At 38.2% G+C, this 15901-nt stretch overlaps 1 protein-coding gene across 1 annotated transcript; it reads left to right on the top strand.

Annotated features, from left to right (window-relative positions):
* The first annotated feature begins 160 nt into the window (after positions 1-160).
* On the top strand, positions 161-15063 carry LOC142979516 (uncharacterized). Its single transcript, XM_076124456.1, has 7 exons — positions 161-646; positions 9531-9735; positions 10638-10768; positions 10961-11155; positions 11332-11769; positions 12150-12390; positions 13086-15063. The coding sequence occupies exons 1-7, from the start codon at positions 466-468 to the stop codon at positions 13456-13458; spliced, it is 1764 nt and encodes a 587-aa protein (XP_075980571.1). The 5' UTR covers positions 161-465; the 3' UTR covers positions 13459-15063.
* Positions 15064-15901: the final 838 nt, after the last annotated feature.

Below are 15901 nucleotides of genomic sequence, written 5' to 3'. Positions count from 1 at the left end.
AAACGCTTTTAGGAAGCATACAGAAACTATTTTGTTGTTCAAAAGTTGTAAAAGACCTACAAGCTCTCTAAAGTTATTGTTTGTGAGCAAATCCAAATAAATTCATAGACAATGCTAAGTTCCACGTTCCGAATATGCGAATGATCGAGTGACTCACTCATTCCATTCACCATCAATCAACAGAAAAAAAATAATCGTCTGTCACGAAGAATTTATTTCACTGTAATATTATTTTTGTTGCAAAATAATAAAAGCTTAGTAAAAAATTCCCTTGTTTTCCCGTATCGCGTAATTCAAACTATCATTACAAATATGTTCAGTATTTGTCCGTAACAGTCAATTTAACATAACTCCGTCATCGTGTGGTTGTTCCGAGTGTTCCGTGTCTTATTGAAACATTTGTGAAAACATTTCTGTGAACTGCGATGTTGTGCAGATAGTCAATTGTTGTGTACCGCGTGTGAAATGTCACAACATGGATGCCCAGAGAGACTGTCGAATAGATCCAAAGGGTATACGGATGATGGACCTAGTCAGCCTACGATGGAGGTTCTTGTGGAGACCCTCACTGGAACAGCATTTGAAATGACCGTGTTGCCTACGGACACTATATTTGCCATAAAGTCGAAGATATTCAGGGTTGAAGGTAAGTAGTGGTCGTGATCGTGTATTACACAACTGTGTATTTGACAGAGTAGGCTTGATCGTGCGTCATGCACGTCGACAAAGGATGTGGTGTTTGTGCGTCGTTACTTACGACACTCACTTGATAACCCAACTTACGTACACAATCGAAAACATATTATTACTACTACCAATACACTGTATAATAAAGAAACCTAAAGTTATGTAGTAAGTAAGTAATTCAATTAGAGTACTTATTGTTCAAGGAATCAAGCCAACACATAATGTAAACAAAGTAGGCATAGATAATGTAATTGTACTGATTAAAAGCAGGAGCTACTTAACATGAGTATATTTATCACATGAATAACTTACACAACATTCTACTTAATTAATTAAGTAAACATTTAAATTGTAGTTGCTTTAAAATTCACCCAATGTTTGGCCTCAAACATACAACAACACATGCATGTTCCCAAATAAATAATTCTAGGTGACCCAGTTTTGGCATATTGCCCAGGTTACTATAAAAAAAAATAGTGGTGTAGGTTATGATTATATGCCTAAAAGTGACAGTAAATCTAAGACCACAGGTTAAAAAAATAAACAGGATTATTTTTTTCTGAGTATTTGGTTGATGAATAAGAAAGTGCTAGAAGTTTGTCATGTGGTTTATCTTAGTTTGTTAAGTTTCATTGTGTTACTGTGCTATTTTTAGCTGCAATATAAACTGATCATTCATTATTGTCTCTTTCAGTGTTCAAGGTCCTGATTGATACATGTAGGAATTATGTTACACATAGAAGAAACATAATAGGCACATCTATTATTGTGCTATTTGTATCCTTCTAGCACATAAATCATTTTCAGTACTACATATTTTAAATGTTATAATTCCAAAATAAAATGCTAAGAAGCTAAACATGATAAAATATTCAATCATAATATATCTACCTAATAACATCTTTTTAGCTCCTAGATTAGCATGGACCAAAAGATAAAGAAACTAAATAAATACATTAAAATAGAAAGGTTTTGTTAGTAACATCAAGTTAAACTTTAATTAATTGTACTGTAATAGAGATTCAGTACATGTCTATTACAGTATGTTTCTCGTAATACCCCATCAAGATCAGCCAAATATATTTCATTTAACCTTGTAAAAAAAAGTTGTATAAAACTTTTTATCAGTTACATTGAGATGTCTTTTATATCTGCACTTCCTAATTTCTACAAGGACATCTCTTAGCATTTGAAAAACTAAGACAGCCATTATACAAACAGCCATTGTATTCATAAACAAAAAGTCTAGTTTTAAAGTATTGAACATATTTTTTTTTATTTAAAGCAATTTGTTTTTTCTTTTAAATTTTTGTCTATGATACATAATTCTCCAAACTTAATGCTTATTACGTAAAATAAATACTGTTATAGATAAATGATTTTGGGAAATACCCAAGCTGCTATTTTCCTGGTTATAATGTGATTCAGCTATAACAATGTCCATGTTTTGCACACAACACTGCATGGAATATAAATTAACTCTATTGTGCATGAAACTGTTTTACAAAGAAAGTGTCACTTGTTTTTAGTTAAAATATCCACCTGGGAGATGTTTTATTTGGTAAAGCTGGTTCTGAGGTCATCTTTCATTTTGTTCTACTAAAAAATAATGTAGCAAAAAAAATATGTTACATGTGTTTTACACTTTTACTAGCCATTTTTATTTTCATTATCATAATAAGTCCAGTTGAAATCTAAGATATCTACTAGATTTATAGAAATATATCTTTTTGATAACTAAATATACAAGGAAAAGTTGAACTTCTTTTGAAAGTTATAAAATAAGATAATTAATTTAAAAAAAAAGTTAAATATACCTACTGTTGTTCATTAATCACTAATTACGCATTATCAATGAATTATAAATACCTATTATGTTATCAAGACATCAAAAGGAAGTGATAATGAACCACATAGTACGCAGCACACATATCAATAACATATCAAGCCCAAACTAGGTCTCACTGATAGTATTGTGGTATACAAACTTATCATAACAAATCTCTAGAACTTTCATTCATTAGTCTGTTATTACATAATAATAATTTGTTTTGGATAATTAGCAAGAACTGCTCAGACCAAAGATTTTTTAAGTTACCATTTTACAAGTGGCTCTCTGAGGCGCTTGCGACTATTTGAGCTCATTAGTCAGTAAACGATCAGTGGGTTAAGCAACCTTGGCGCGGCCATTCCATAGATGGGTGGCCGCATAGTGGTATTTGAGCTGTGCGCCTCCATGCTGCGGAGGGCACGTAAAATCTCGGTCTCGGTTGTTTTCAATAAGATATCAGTTGTTAAGCCATGTCAAAAGCCTTCATGCGGCTTGAACAATTTGACACTAGGTTGACCACTAAGCATACGACGAACGAACGAGTGGCATACTCGTAATGCTATTGGTCTTATGATGTTTGTCTGTATTGCATTTGCTTGTAAAATGTAGCAGTAAGAATGAAATAAGTCACACAAATAATTTTATCAACAAATAACATTTTTACAGTAAATTTCGTTCAGGTATGTGGTTATCTGGCCATAAAAATTATATGTCGTCAATGTGCCGTTGTTGATTGCTTATAATGATTATATTTATATAATACCTAACGTGAATAGGTGCATTGCAAATTATTTAATCTTTAGATAACAATTCCTCGACTGTACTTCCGCCATTTAGTAGATTCTGGGAAGCAGCAAAATGCACGTTATCATGTAACAAAACAAAGGTTTTGTAGTATAAGATATAACTTATATTCGTCAATGCTCTCCTTCATACATTGTTAAGTTATGGTATCAAAACTGTTTAATCCACCTATAACACGGTTTAAAAACTGTTCCTTCGAACTAACTGGTCTTCTGCAGCACGCAGCTTAGCTCGATCTCCGGTAAACCTTCATGAACGTCAGCGTTAAAGGTAGCGTAAGCCATTGCTCGTTTTCCGAACGTTGAACGCAATTGGTCATGTCTGTCTGAAACCAAAGAAAAGTCGTAAGACGGGTAATGAACATTTCTTAAATTCTCAAACTCAAAAAAAAAACTCTCATATCGTTTAATCCACTTTAAAAAGCCGCGGCTCGCCCTTGCCTCACTCACAGGTCTATAAACGATCATAAAGTTAAACAACCCGTAGCTCGTCGCATAGTGGTATTTCCGATGGACCGATCATGGGAAACCTTTGGCTTAAACAACGGTAGAACTAGCACTAGGATGACCACCCACCACGCAAGAGAAGCAAAGTCAGCTTAATGTCTTAGCTGTAGTGTAACTCATTCTACAAGCATCCGGAATTTTCCCGGTATCGTGCTGAAGGAAGAATGTAAGACTTTTCGTGTTCATTGATTCAGTATCCGGACGTATTTGCGTGACCTACAATTTTATTTATTTTTCCGAGACTGGCTATTTCTAAACTCGTGCTAAGGCCTGTGTACATGTACTAAATAATATAATAAAACTAATGTAAAGAGGTAAGATGTTGAAAGCAACTGTAGGATTTTGTAATTATATTTTTTGCCAGAGACATTGGCAGACACAGAGTCGTCAAGGAAATAAAGCGGCTCCATATCCAGGTTTCTTCCGAAGCCATTCCACGGAAGTCTAGTCTTCTATTAGTAGAGTAGATACATTTAGTACTAACATTAGACTTGTTCATAATGCTCGTAAATTATAAATAGAAAGTTGCAAAGGTTTCTCTGACTATGATAGGTTTCTTTAAAACAATCTCCACCGTAATATATTATCGTATATCTTATGTCAATCTCAATTAACACGAGACCGCTTCGCCCACACACACTAATAATATAATTGAAGACGGCAATTTCAAAATCTGTTTTTCTGGGTTTCAATTCTCATGACCTAACAAATAAACGTAAATTCGCACTGGCCCCGTTTCCATGATACTGGATTGTGGGCTACTGTTTTTATTGTTTAGTCACTTGAAGGATAATCTAGATGTTATAATATGACACATGATTATTGTTTATCTGTTGATGCAACTGTTATTACAATGAAAAGACAACTGCTACTTTATTAATTAATCGTAGCTTCGCCAATAATCACGTTTTAGATGCATTGTAAAACTAGACTCGAAACAACTACCTGAAAATTCCCATACCTACCTTTACGGGGTGGTTCGGGGTATCGGTATCGGCTCGATGCGTAGAATCTGCCTAGAGAGATGAGCACTAATGAGCAGCCTAAGTGACTGTTCAACGCATCCTTTAATTTGCTATTAAGGAATAAACCCACCTATAAAATATTGAGAAAAGTATTATTATTATTTTTTTTTTTTTTTAATAACCCATGTCTGTCCCACTGCAGGGCAAGGGTCTCCTCCCAAACGAGGCCTTGAGTCCACCACGCTGGCCAAATGCGGGTTGGGGACTTTGCATGCCCTCAATAAATGTATTAAACAAATTTTAGGCATGCAAGGTTTCCTCACGATGTTTTCCTTCACCGTTAGAGCAAGTGATAATTATTTCTAATACACACATAACTTCGAAAAGTCATTGGTGTGTTGCCTCGGATTCGAACCTGCGACCACTTGCGTGGGAGGTGCCAACTGAAACCACTCGGCTATCACTGTAACCAAAAATTAATCCTCTTTTTTTTGTCCATAACAGGTGTTTCCTAATAGCCCCGTTAGTTAATGATAGGAATAGTATTTTTATCTTCCCACCTGGGATGGATCCCCGTCCGTAGAAGCCAGATCACGAGCTTGGAAACACAGCTGAAAATAATTCGTTTGTAGAGAGGAAGATAGCTTTAAGTATCGCTTCGTATAAGTTGTTCGGTTGCCCTCTACAAAAGTGAGATTATTTTTAATACAGGTGATGTAAGCGGGAGGAATCACCGCACTATGTATATCCTCAAAACCATATTCGTTTCTATTTTTATTATAATTACGTCCTTGCCGTCACGTAAAGCGACATAGAGCGTTTGTTTAATTACAAACATCGCTCAAACAGCTGACGCTATTCTGGGGCTCTTAAGGTGTGGTCACACTAGCGGGCTTTACGCGCTCGGGTCAACGAGTTTACAACTTTGATGTTTTGCCAAAACGATCTACTCGAGATATATGGTGTGTGCTCCCTCCGACTCATATCGTTTTATCGCGATTGATTTATTGCTATACGCTTTCAGAATTCGTGTAGATTCGGTTTAATGGCAGTCGATACGAAAATATTTGTTTTGATGTTGGCCACCTGTGTTTTGATGATGGATCATGGCTTGCTGTGTCGTTTGAGGGTGATTATTACTTAATCGTTATTTACATGGAGGTCGTGTATATTTTTAAAGCGTTATTTCAATGACAGTGTCGCACAGATTAATATATAGGTTAACACACTGCTAATAACGTTTTAATTGGTATCAATTGATACGTTGTATTAAACAATTGGCAAATGATTTGTACCTATATGTATAGGAAAAGGACTGCGTCGAGTTGGTTTATTAGTTGTAACACTCGATATAACATTGGCCAGCTAGAAGATGACGAATGATTTTCAGAATTAAGTAATTGTCAATTGAATAAATATTTTTACTCCTACTTTATAAGCAAAACAGTTTCTCCAACTTGGAAATGATTATACGATTATTCGTTGAATTATACGTTAACAGTTAAGAAAACGGAAAAAGGAAAGGAAAAACCTTATTCCTTTCTTCCATTCTTAAGTTAATCATAGTATCATCATGTTTAATTTATGTGAATAAAATCTTTCAATCATTGCCAATATTTCGGTCATATGCTTTCACTATTTAACACAGCTGTCACTGAAATATTTTCTCATATTTTATCTCGAAATCATGACAGCATTCGACATTCTCAATTGATAGAATCGTCTAGATAAATAGCACAACATTAGTCACTGACCATCATGCGCGTTTTTATATTTTTTAACGTCGCTAAAAGAAAGCAGCATTAGGACCATAGAGACAGGATGCTTTTCTTTTGGCGGGTATCCAACTGTACTTAGGGTTGCTAGGTACTATTTATACAGGGTGTCCCAAAACTCAACGATAATCTGAGACCGGATGAAAGGCGAAGTTATACCAGTTCTGGGAAAAATAAAAAAAAAATTCCATATCACTTAGTTCAACAGTAATAGACAATTTTCAAAAAAGTTGAAATTCCACACCCTTGGTCGCATTTTCAAGTCCTGTGATCACCAATGTCACAATTTCGCGGTGTTTTTTTGAATTTCGTGATCTTCAATAAATGTGCTATTAACCGTAAAACAAATTAATGCACAAAACATTGTTAGTTTAATAAAAAAAGTTAAGTTTTAGCGAGTCATGATTTTCAAAAATATCGTTAGTTAACTTTGACGCTTCATATTGAAAAAAAAATGTACTAAACTTCCCTTGGCAAGTTATTTCAAAAGTTGGCGCATTTAATCAAGATTTCAAAATGGTGCAACACTTGCCACTTTTCCTGGCATTAAAAATGTTATTTTTATTTAAACGAAGAGTATCCTCGCAGATGGATCGGACGCAGTGGTACAATTTTATGACTTTTTCGTTCCCCCGATCTAAATCCAGTAGATATTTGACTGAAAATGCATAAAAGAAAAAAGTCTATTCGAAATCAATGCGAAATCTATCAGAACTTCGCCAGAAAATTAACACAGTGTCAGAATAAATAAATGCAAGGAATTTTGCTTGACTGGTGAAAAGGTCTTTTGTAAGGCGTTGCAGAGCCTGTATTCGAGCCAGAGGAAAGCACTTATTTTTAGTAAAGAAGTAATTGAGTCCGTCCATAACCGATATTTAATGTAATAAACATAATAGGTAATACTCATTTAAAAAAAAACAATGAACGAACCATCGTTCTTATTTAATTATTTTCCTTAAAAAATAAAAGTAATTCCGAATTGTTTTCCTCTGGCTCGAATACAGGCTCTGCAACGCCTTACAAAAGACCTTTTCACCAGTCAAGCAAAATTCCTTGCATTTATTTATTCTGACACTGTGTTAATTTTCTGGCGAAGTTCTGATAGATTTCGCATTGATTTCGAATAGACTTTTTTCTTTTATGCATTTTCAGTCAAATATCTACTGGATTTAGATCGGGGGAACGAAAAAGTCATAAAATTGTACCACTGCGTCCGATCCATCTGCGAGGATACTCTTCGTTTAAATAAAAATAACATTTTTAATGCCAGGAAAAGTGGCAAGTGTTGCACCATTTTGAAATCTTGATTAAATGCGCCAACTTTTGAAATAACTTGCCAAGGGAAGTTTAGTACATTTTTTTTTCAATATGAAGCGTCAAAGTTAACTAACGATATTTTTGAAAATCATGACTCGCTAAAACTTAACTTTTTTTATTAAACTAACAATGTTTTGTGCATTAATTTGTTTTACGGTTAATAGCATATTTATTGAAGATCACGAAATTCAAAAAAACACCGCGAAATTGTGACATTGGTGATCACAGGACTTGAAAATGCGACCAAGGGTGTGGAATTTCAACTTTTTTGAAAATTGTCTATTACTGTTGAACTAAGTGATATGGAATTTTTTTTTTATTTTTCCCAGAACTGGTATAACTTCGCCTTTCATCCGGTCTCAGATTATCGTTGAGTTTTGGGACACCCTGTATATTGGACTAACTACCCGACAGGATGTTTACTAGACTCGACTGGTTTGCTAGATATGTCAATCAAAATCTAAGTAAACAGATAAACACAGCTAAAAGCAAGACTAAGCTGTTTTCAGCAAAACCAAAGAGAAGTAAACAACAAACAAAAAAAGTTTGTCTAAATATAATGCCTAGTCAGGCCTTTCTATTTTGGTAGCTGGCAACCCTATGCGTGATTCACGTTGCGCGTGCGTTGCTCGGCGTCACTTATCTGATGTTGGAGATTTATAAACTCATTGCCAAATTCGTTAGGCACCGTACGTAACACCTAGGTACTACGTGTTTGGACAATGATGTAATGAACTCGTCGCAAATTTCCAAGAACACATCGACGGATACACGAGTTGATTATTTTTAATTCTGAAGCTGAATGTTTTGTGAAATTTGATTTTCATCGGTCAGCTGGTACTGTCGTTACGTTCTGAAATGCAATATGGACACGAGTTAAGCTGAAAACTCCAGAAATTAGTAAAAGATAATCCACTTCAAATTACGGATTTTATAGATACCTAATAGCAGCCTTACAACTACAAAATTTAATGTGTTTCAACTCCAAATGATAAGAAAATTGTTATTGATTTTAGTATACTCCAATTTAGACAGTTTTACTTTTTGTTATTTATTGATTGACGACTACGCAATGAGGCTCACACAGGGCATTGATCCTTTATCCTTCCTTGTCATTCACTATGTATGGCTACCAAGCATCCAGGTCACTATTGTTAGTTATAATTACTATACTTTGGTCCGTAATGTACCTGAGTATTGAAAAAACTGTGCCAATGACATGGTCATTGGAGACAATTTTAGGAATTCTGTAACTTGTAACCGTTGTTCAGTGGCCCGGTTTAATTAAACCTCGACATTAGCGCCCCCTACCGGCTCCAATATTAACTGTAAAATCCAGGGATTAGAGTTTTACATAAACAAAAGTAATATGTCTGCATCAAGACTGCCTCCGAGGCGCAGTGGTTTAGGTCGCCACGCCGCTACCATTGCCTCGGGAGGTCGGGTTCAATTCCCACACGGAAAAAATATTTATGCGATCCCCAAATAACTGGTTTGGGTCTGATTGTACTTTGTGCCCGTTGTTTGTAAAAGTCCCCCGCGACACAAGATCAACAGAAAGGGGGTTGTCATTAAAAAAATGTCATCTTTGACGAATAATTTTCAAGGTATTGCAAGTTTTTCACTTTATTATGTGGTGTTGCAGGTATCCCAGTGTCCCAGCAGCACTTGCTGTACAACCTGAAGGAGCTGGACGATGCGTCGTCGCTGCGGGAGCACGCCATCAGCGACGGCGCGCGGCTGCGGCTGGTGCTGGGCATGCGCGGCGGACCCATCTCCACGCGCCGCCTGCCTCCGCCCCCCAACGCTGAACCTTGGAGGGACATCGAGAGGCTACTCGAAACTAATAGGTACATTACACTATATCTATCTATCTATCTATATAAAAATGAATTGCTGTTCGTTAGTCTCGTTAGTTAGTCTAAAACTCGTGAACGGCTGGACCGATTTGGCTAATTTTGGTCTGGAATTATTTGTGGATGTCCAGAGGAGGTGTAAAAGGTGAATAAATTTGAAATTGCGCGGTATCAAATAAAAACAAGAAAGTGTGAGCGGAGCTGCGCTGGTCAGCTAGTTGACCAATAAAGACCTTACACAACTTTACAGTCCTAATATGTATTCACACAAAAAATCGTACAACACGTCACTTTATCATCTAATAACATCTAACTGGATTAAATATCTTAAAATCAGTAACAAAACCTCTGCTCAGATTCATTCAAGCTTTGCCCGCGTACAGAAAAATATTTATTATATGGACAGATGACAGTTTCGCGTAGTGGGGTAGTTTACATGCTATAAGGATTCAAAAGTCCGAAACTACTTTTGAAATTGCATAAGAAAATATCAAAATAATAATAGTTCAACTTACCTGCGCCTTTGGCAACATACTATCGGAATAAACTAATCAAAACCTAAATTTGTAAGTGAAACGCCGCAGGAAGTGTATTAATAATCAATAATTATTTGTAAAACACAACGATTAACTTTCACTAGGCAATAAAAAAACTAAACTGAATATTTTGACAGAATTCAGTTACGTAATACCTTAATCTCAAAGTTTAATTTTCATAACTTGTTCTTTATTAGGAACGTTTAATCTAGTCTAAGAGCAAAGAGCAAATGGCAAGCGTACCTTAGCGTACACAATTCTAAACAACTCTTGAATTTTCTTTTATGTTTTTCAGTTTTATCGATGGCGTCATTGATGAGAATCTTTCATTTAAGATGTTATTTTATTGTTATATTTTAGAGACGACACAGAATGGGGCGGCAGTGGCTGCAAGGTGACAGTGCTCGTGTTCCGCGACGGCGAGCGAGTCAACATGCTGCGGGTCAAAGAGAACCATGACGGTACATACTCGCCGCTGCACCCCAACAAATGTAAGCACACTATACTCTGAGTACTATAGATAATTTAGATTGTTCTTTAAAAGATTACCATGAATAAATAACACAAAACATTGCAGTACCCTCACAGATCAATTTTTCAATTGCTATAAATGTAGAACGTAACATAATTAATGGAAAATTGCCGTTCAGATTGTTGTTATGCTGTACCGTGTGTGTTTCCAGACACATCGGCATCGACGTCGTTGTCGCAGCTATCCGAGCGCGAGGCGGGCCCCAGCTCCCGCGCCGAGCGGGGGGAGCGCGGGGAGGCCGGCGCGGGCTCGCTGCACGACAACGAGCTCACCATGGGCAAGATGATGGAGCTGCGCCGCCGCATGGAGAGCCTCTACGTGCAGCGCACCAGGCACTCAAGGACTGGTGAGTACATCTCACTACTTCACCTCATAGAATATTTTGACATATTAGACAGTCTATGGCCTTCAAAAGCAACGCCCGTTCTATATCATCCAAATGTTTGCGAACTTACTGAAGCAGAACTTCTAAAATGCTAGTATAAAAGCATTTAATATAAAATTCTTATTAAATGATTCCAGGTGACAAAGTGGATATACAGAAAACAAGGTCCGAAGAAACTCTATCCGTCCCTAGTTTGTTAGACGAAGGTCCTTCAGACGGCTTCGATCGTTCGTACGCGCCGTACAGCGACGCGGAGGACACGTTCGCGCCGCTGTACGACGGCAACTACACCCGATATGACTACGACTGCTCCTTCACCGACCGCTACACGCTGCTGCCGCCTATCGGCACGAGGGCCGACTCCGACCAGTCGGTGCAGGAGAGTGCTGACAATGAGAGGATCAAGTTGTCCGACGCATTAGCCGGCTCTATACTAGTGAAAGGGCGGAGGGACGCGAGAGACGAAGAGGCTGCGATATTGGAGGAGTGCTTGGACAGTGATGAGTGCCATCTGAGGCAGGACTCCCCACAGTTGGCCGCTAAGAGCTTGGCGCCTATACCTACTGCTGAATATGGTGAGCGAATTGATTTATTAAGAGATTGTGCTGAGTTAAGAAGTTGAGGTTGAAGATTTTTATGTTTCTGAGAGTGTGTAAAGTTGCCGGTCTTGTGCCTGACGTTTTACTGGATGTGTTGGATATCCGCTTCAATGGGACGAGAATGGGGGAATAGAGAATGTACCTGTGTATTGTACACACTCTTGGACACTACAGAGAAAGTCTTGTCGGTGTGGTTGTAGTTGTAGGTTTAGATAGATGTCGTTTCTAAACGGTGTTTGTGGTATAAATTTATACTGGTTGTACATGAGTAGGAGTAAGGAATTTTTATGAGTATTCATTATTATTGTTGATGGGAAGGGTCTTGGAGTGAGTATACAATGTGTATCCCCGTGCAGGTCCAGTGGTGTGCGGTGAAGGCGGCAGCGGCGCGGGCGGCGCGTGGCGCTCGTTCGGCGCGCGCTGCGCGGCGGGCGCGGCGGGGGCGGGGGGGGTCGGCGGCGTGGCGGGCGGCGCGCACTCGCACTCGGCGTCGTCGCTGCACGTGCGCGCGCCGGCCCCGCCCCGCCGCCCCGCGCCGCTGTCCGACGCGCTGTTCTCCTCCTCCACCTCCGACCTCGAGAAACTCAAGAGGAACAGGTCAGTGCTCTCATCGACTGCAGCGATTTACATGTTACCTGCTACGAATTACGATTTTATGCTATCGCAACTTAATAAACGAACTCCGTACACAAAGAGATACACAATATAGCCATTGTATACAGAATATGAAACATCGACCGCCTATTGGCTTAATCATACATCGGACAAGTCCGTGTAGCTCGATTCTATACACTTGATACTCACGTCACGCTATCGAGTGCCATACATTGTTATCGAACTACTCGTTAGAAAACTGGCAGCAATCCGACAGAGAATCACGATCTACTGAGTATCAAAAACGTGATATTAAAACTAAATATGAAAAAAAACCTTCTGATTTTTTTTCTGTAATATTAATTTTACTTGCAATAATTGTGTATATTTAATTTTAATTACATTACATAGTGGATAACAAATAATCATGTTAGGTATTAATTTCATAAATTATAATAATTATAGTCTACGTAAAGTCGTTTTATTGAAAATAAAAATACATTAATAATACGAAAACAGAATAATAATGATGTTCAAGAAAATAAACACAAAAAAAATTAGCGTTTATTTCTTTTGCCTCCGTTGAAGCAGGCAAAGGAAACAATACTCATACAGCCTCGTCTTCCTAAAATATCTAATATTACATAAATAATTTAATAAAATCAAAATAATATATTATTTTATTTACAATATTCCAGCCGCATCCTGCCTGCCCTGAGTCGACATCGCAACCGCTCGCACCTGCACCTGAGCGACTCCGGGCTGGACGTGTCCGTGGCGGCCGAGGACGACGTGCCGCCGCCCGCGCCGCTCGCGCCGGCAGTGACCCCGGCGCCGGCGCCCGAGGCTGGCGCGGCGGGGGCGGGCGCGGCGCCGCGCAAGGCCCGGTCGCGCTGCGGGCTGTGCCGCAAGCGCCTGAGCATCGCCACGCTGCACCGCTGCCGCTGCGGGGGCGCGTACTGCGCGCCGCACCGCTACGCCGAGGTGCACGGCTGCGCCTACGACTACCGCGCGGCGCCGGCGCTGGCCCCCGCCGCGCGCGTGGCGCAGCCCAAGCTGCCGCGCATCTAGCGCCGCCTACCCGTAAGGTCTAAATGTTCGACGACCCTCCGCCCGCTCCGCCCGCTGTGTGTGCCCTTTTCTTTTTCTAGTTAAAATACGAGTGAAAATCGCAAAAAAATACGTGCCCGCTCTAGAGTCGCTCGCGTCTAGTGGCGTCGAGGCGCTTCGTCGGGGCCGAGGTGCTTCGCTCGCGTCCGTCGCCGCCGGGTCCAGCGGCGCCGGGACCGCGCTCGGTCCGGGGGAGCCGCTCGACCCGCGGACGAACGAGACGTCCCCGGCGAGCTGAAATCGTAAATCCTAATTATTTTAAAAGAGAATCGCTAGTGAGTCCGCGTAATGTTGTAGCATTTTTCTATAATGTAAATCTCAAATGCATATATTTGTAAACTGTAACGATATTCCTAATGACCTTCCGTTCCTGGACTATAAAAGTATAAAAAGAGTTATGATATAGCCGCGCGCGACGGGTGACGCGGACTCGTTCCCTTCCCTTGTTGTTATACTGCGGACTCTTTTGAGTTCCTTGTTACGTTGTCTTTTGTAAATACTTTCATAATGTAGTACTGTCGGTACAGGAAAGTATCTGTATTGTAAACAAAAGACTGCCAGATGTAAAGTGATACGATGTGCAGTCCGCGTCACTCGCCGCCGCGGACACTTATATGAGAGTTGTTGGTCGCCCGGTGAGCACTCGGCCCGATTTGTTGTTGTATAATACATTGTATAACACTAGATTAATTATTGCTTAAACATATTAATTTTTTATTAAATATCATAGTTGCCCGGTTCGGTTATATCATTATTGGTGTCTAAGGCGCGTCGGAATATTGTCGGCCACCCGTCGAGTGTTGCGATTCGTTCGTGGAACTACTTTTGTGACGGTAATAAAAAAAAAATATGTTAATGTTGTTCCAAATTAACGTTATGTATCAGTAGAGGTTACTAACCAATTTTAAAGTTTAACATTCTGCTAAAAATGTGTATTACTTGTTGCATGAAAGTTATTCTGTGAGCGAACGTTACTGTTAAATGGCCTACTGTAAATATTCGAGTTGTAATGTAGTAGAACTATTATAGGTATATTTTATTGACATATATTTTAGTATATACAAGTGTATATGTTCGACAGTTGGCCGATAGTGTTGCGATGTTGGTTGGACGTACGGCGACCTCGCGCACTCTCCATTACTTGTGACATCTCTTGTGCTGTGTTGTCACCACTGCACATCAATATACGAGCATGTTATGGATATATATTTTTATGTAAATTAAAATTGAGAACTGCTCTAAGAGGTTGGCAGGATAGCTTATATATTTCGCTTTAATGTTGCAGTGGTTTTCCATTTTAGAGGCCTATATTATATAAATCATGAAGATATAGTTGATATGCTGTATACATTGATGTGCGGTGCGAGACGAGAGGTGTCACAGCGGCGTGCTGTCGTCTGTATGTGCTCGGTGCAACTCACTACTCATGAATCGTTTATTAATGTCGACTGGGTTTGCCAAGTTTTCGTATTTGATTGTATAATTTAAGTTTATAGTTAATCTTTATTTGGGAGAAATAATTTTGGCTGATTTCGATAATAAATATTTATAACGCGAAAGCGTAAACCGATTTATTTACATTTCACACTTATATAATAAATAAATATAAAAACTATTATTTGGATAATAAAATCTATTAAGTACTAAAATATTTTGACTTAGTTTGTCCTGAGAACAACATAAGATAGGTTTTATTGAGCATTTCTTACTGAGTAACAACATTACAATCACAAAGTAACACAAAGTTGTGGCATAATATATAACATTCTTGTTCTGGAAGGTTCTTTACAAATTCGTCCTCAAAGGCGTAGGCAGAGTAACATCTAAATAGCCTATATTTTTTACAAAAACGGTCAAACTGCTTAAATTTTTTTAACAGAAAACTAAATTTACTTTTTAATTTTAGAACCAAAACTTAATAGTTTATTAGATTTTCAAATCAACTCAGCTATGAACATTACTACCACATAATAAAAAGAACTTATAAAAACAATAAATTACTACTAAATTCTTTATACAATAACTAATAACTACAAGTATATTTTAAAATTAAATACATCTATTTAGTATCAATACACAACCTTTACATATAATTTTAATTACAATTTGACACATATATTTTCTTTAAATACAGTAATGGTAGTTTTAATAATATAACAATTTTATTCTTGATTCTCTGAACAATAATTACATTTATAATGGAACTGTAATATCGGAAATGCATTAGATTATATATCTTAAAAACTTAATGATTAATGTAGGTATTATTACATAATATTGTCTTTTTAAATGTCATTGATTGTAAGACTAGCTCACAAATGTCTTAGAGGACGGGTTCCCAACCTTTTCTTAGTCCGGGACCACCTTTATATTAATCTTGTTAGCAGGGACCACTATGTAAGTA

This window comes from Anticarsia gemmatalis, chromosome 16 (genome assembly GCF_050436995.1).
Source record: "Anticarsia gemmatalis isolate Benzon Research Colony breed Stoneville strain chromosome 16, ilAntGemm2 primary, whole genome shotgun sequence".
Taxonomy (NCBI): Eukaryota; Metazoa; Arthropoda; class Insecta; order Lepidoptera; family Erebidae; genus Anticarsia; species Anticarsia gemmatalis.
This window is presented reverse-complemented; position numbering and strand designations above follow the sequence as displayed.

Bases quoted from the DNA above. Each gene is read 5' to 3' on its own strand.
- LOC142979516 (XM_076124456.1), top strand. From the start codon at position 466: ATGTCACAACATGGATGCCCAGAGAGACTGTCGAATAGATCCAAAGGG. The intron at 647-9,530 runs GTAAGTAGTGGT...GTGGTGTTGCAG, and splicing joins GAAGATATTCAGGGTTGAAG to GTATCCCAGTGTCCCAGCAG. The intron at 9,736-10,637 runs GTACATTACACT...GTTATATTTTAG, and splicing joins AGGCTACTCGAAACTAATAG to AGACGACACAGAATGGGGCG.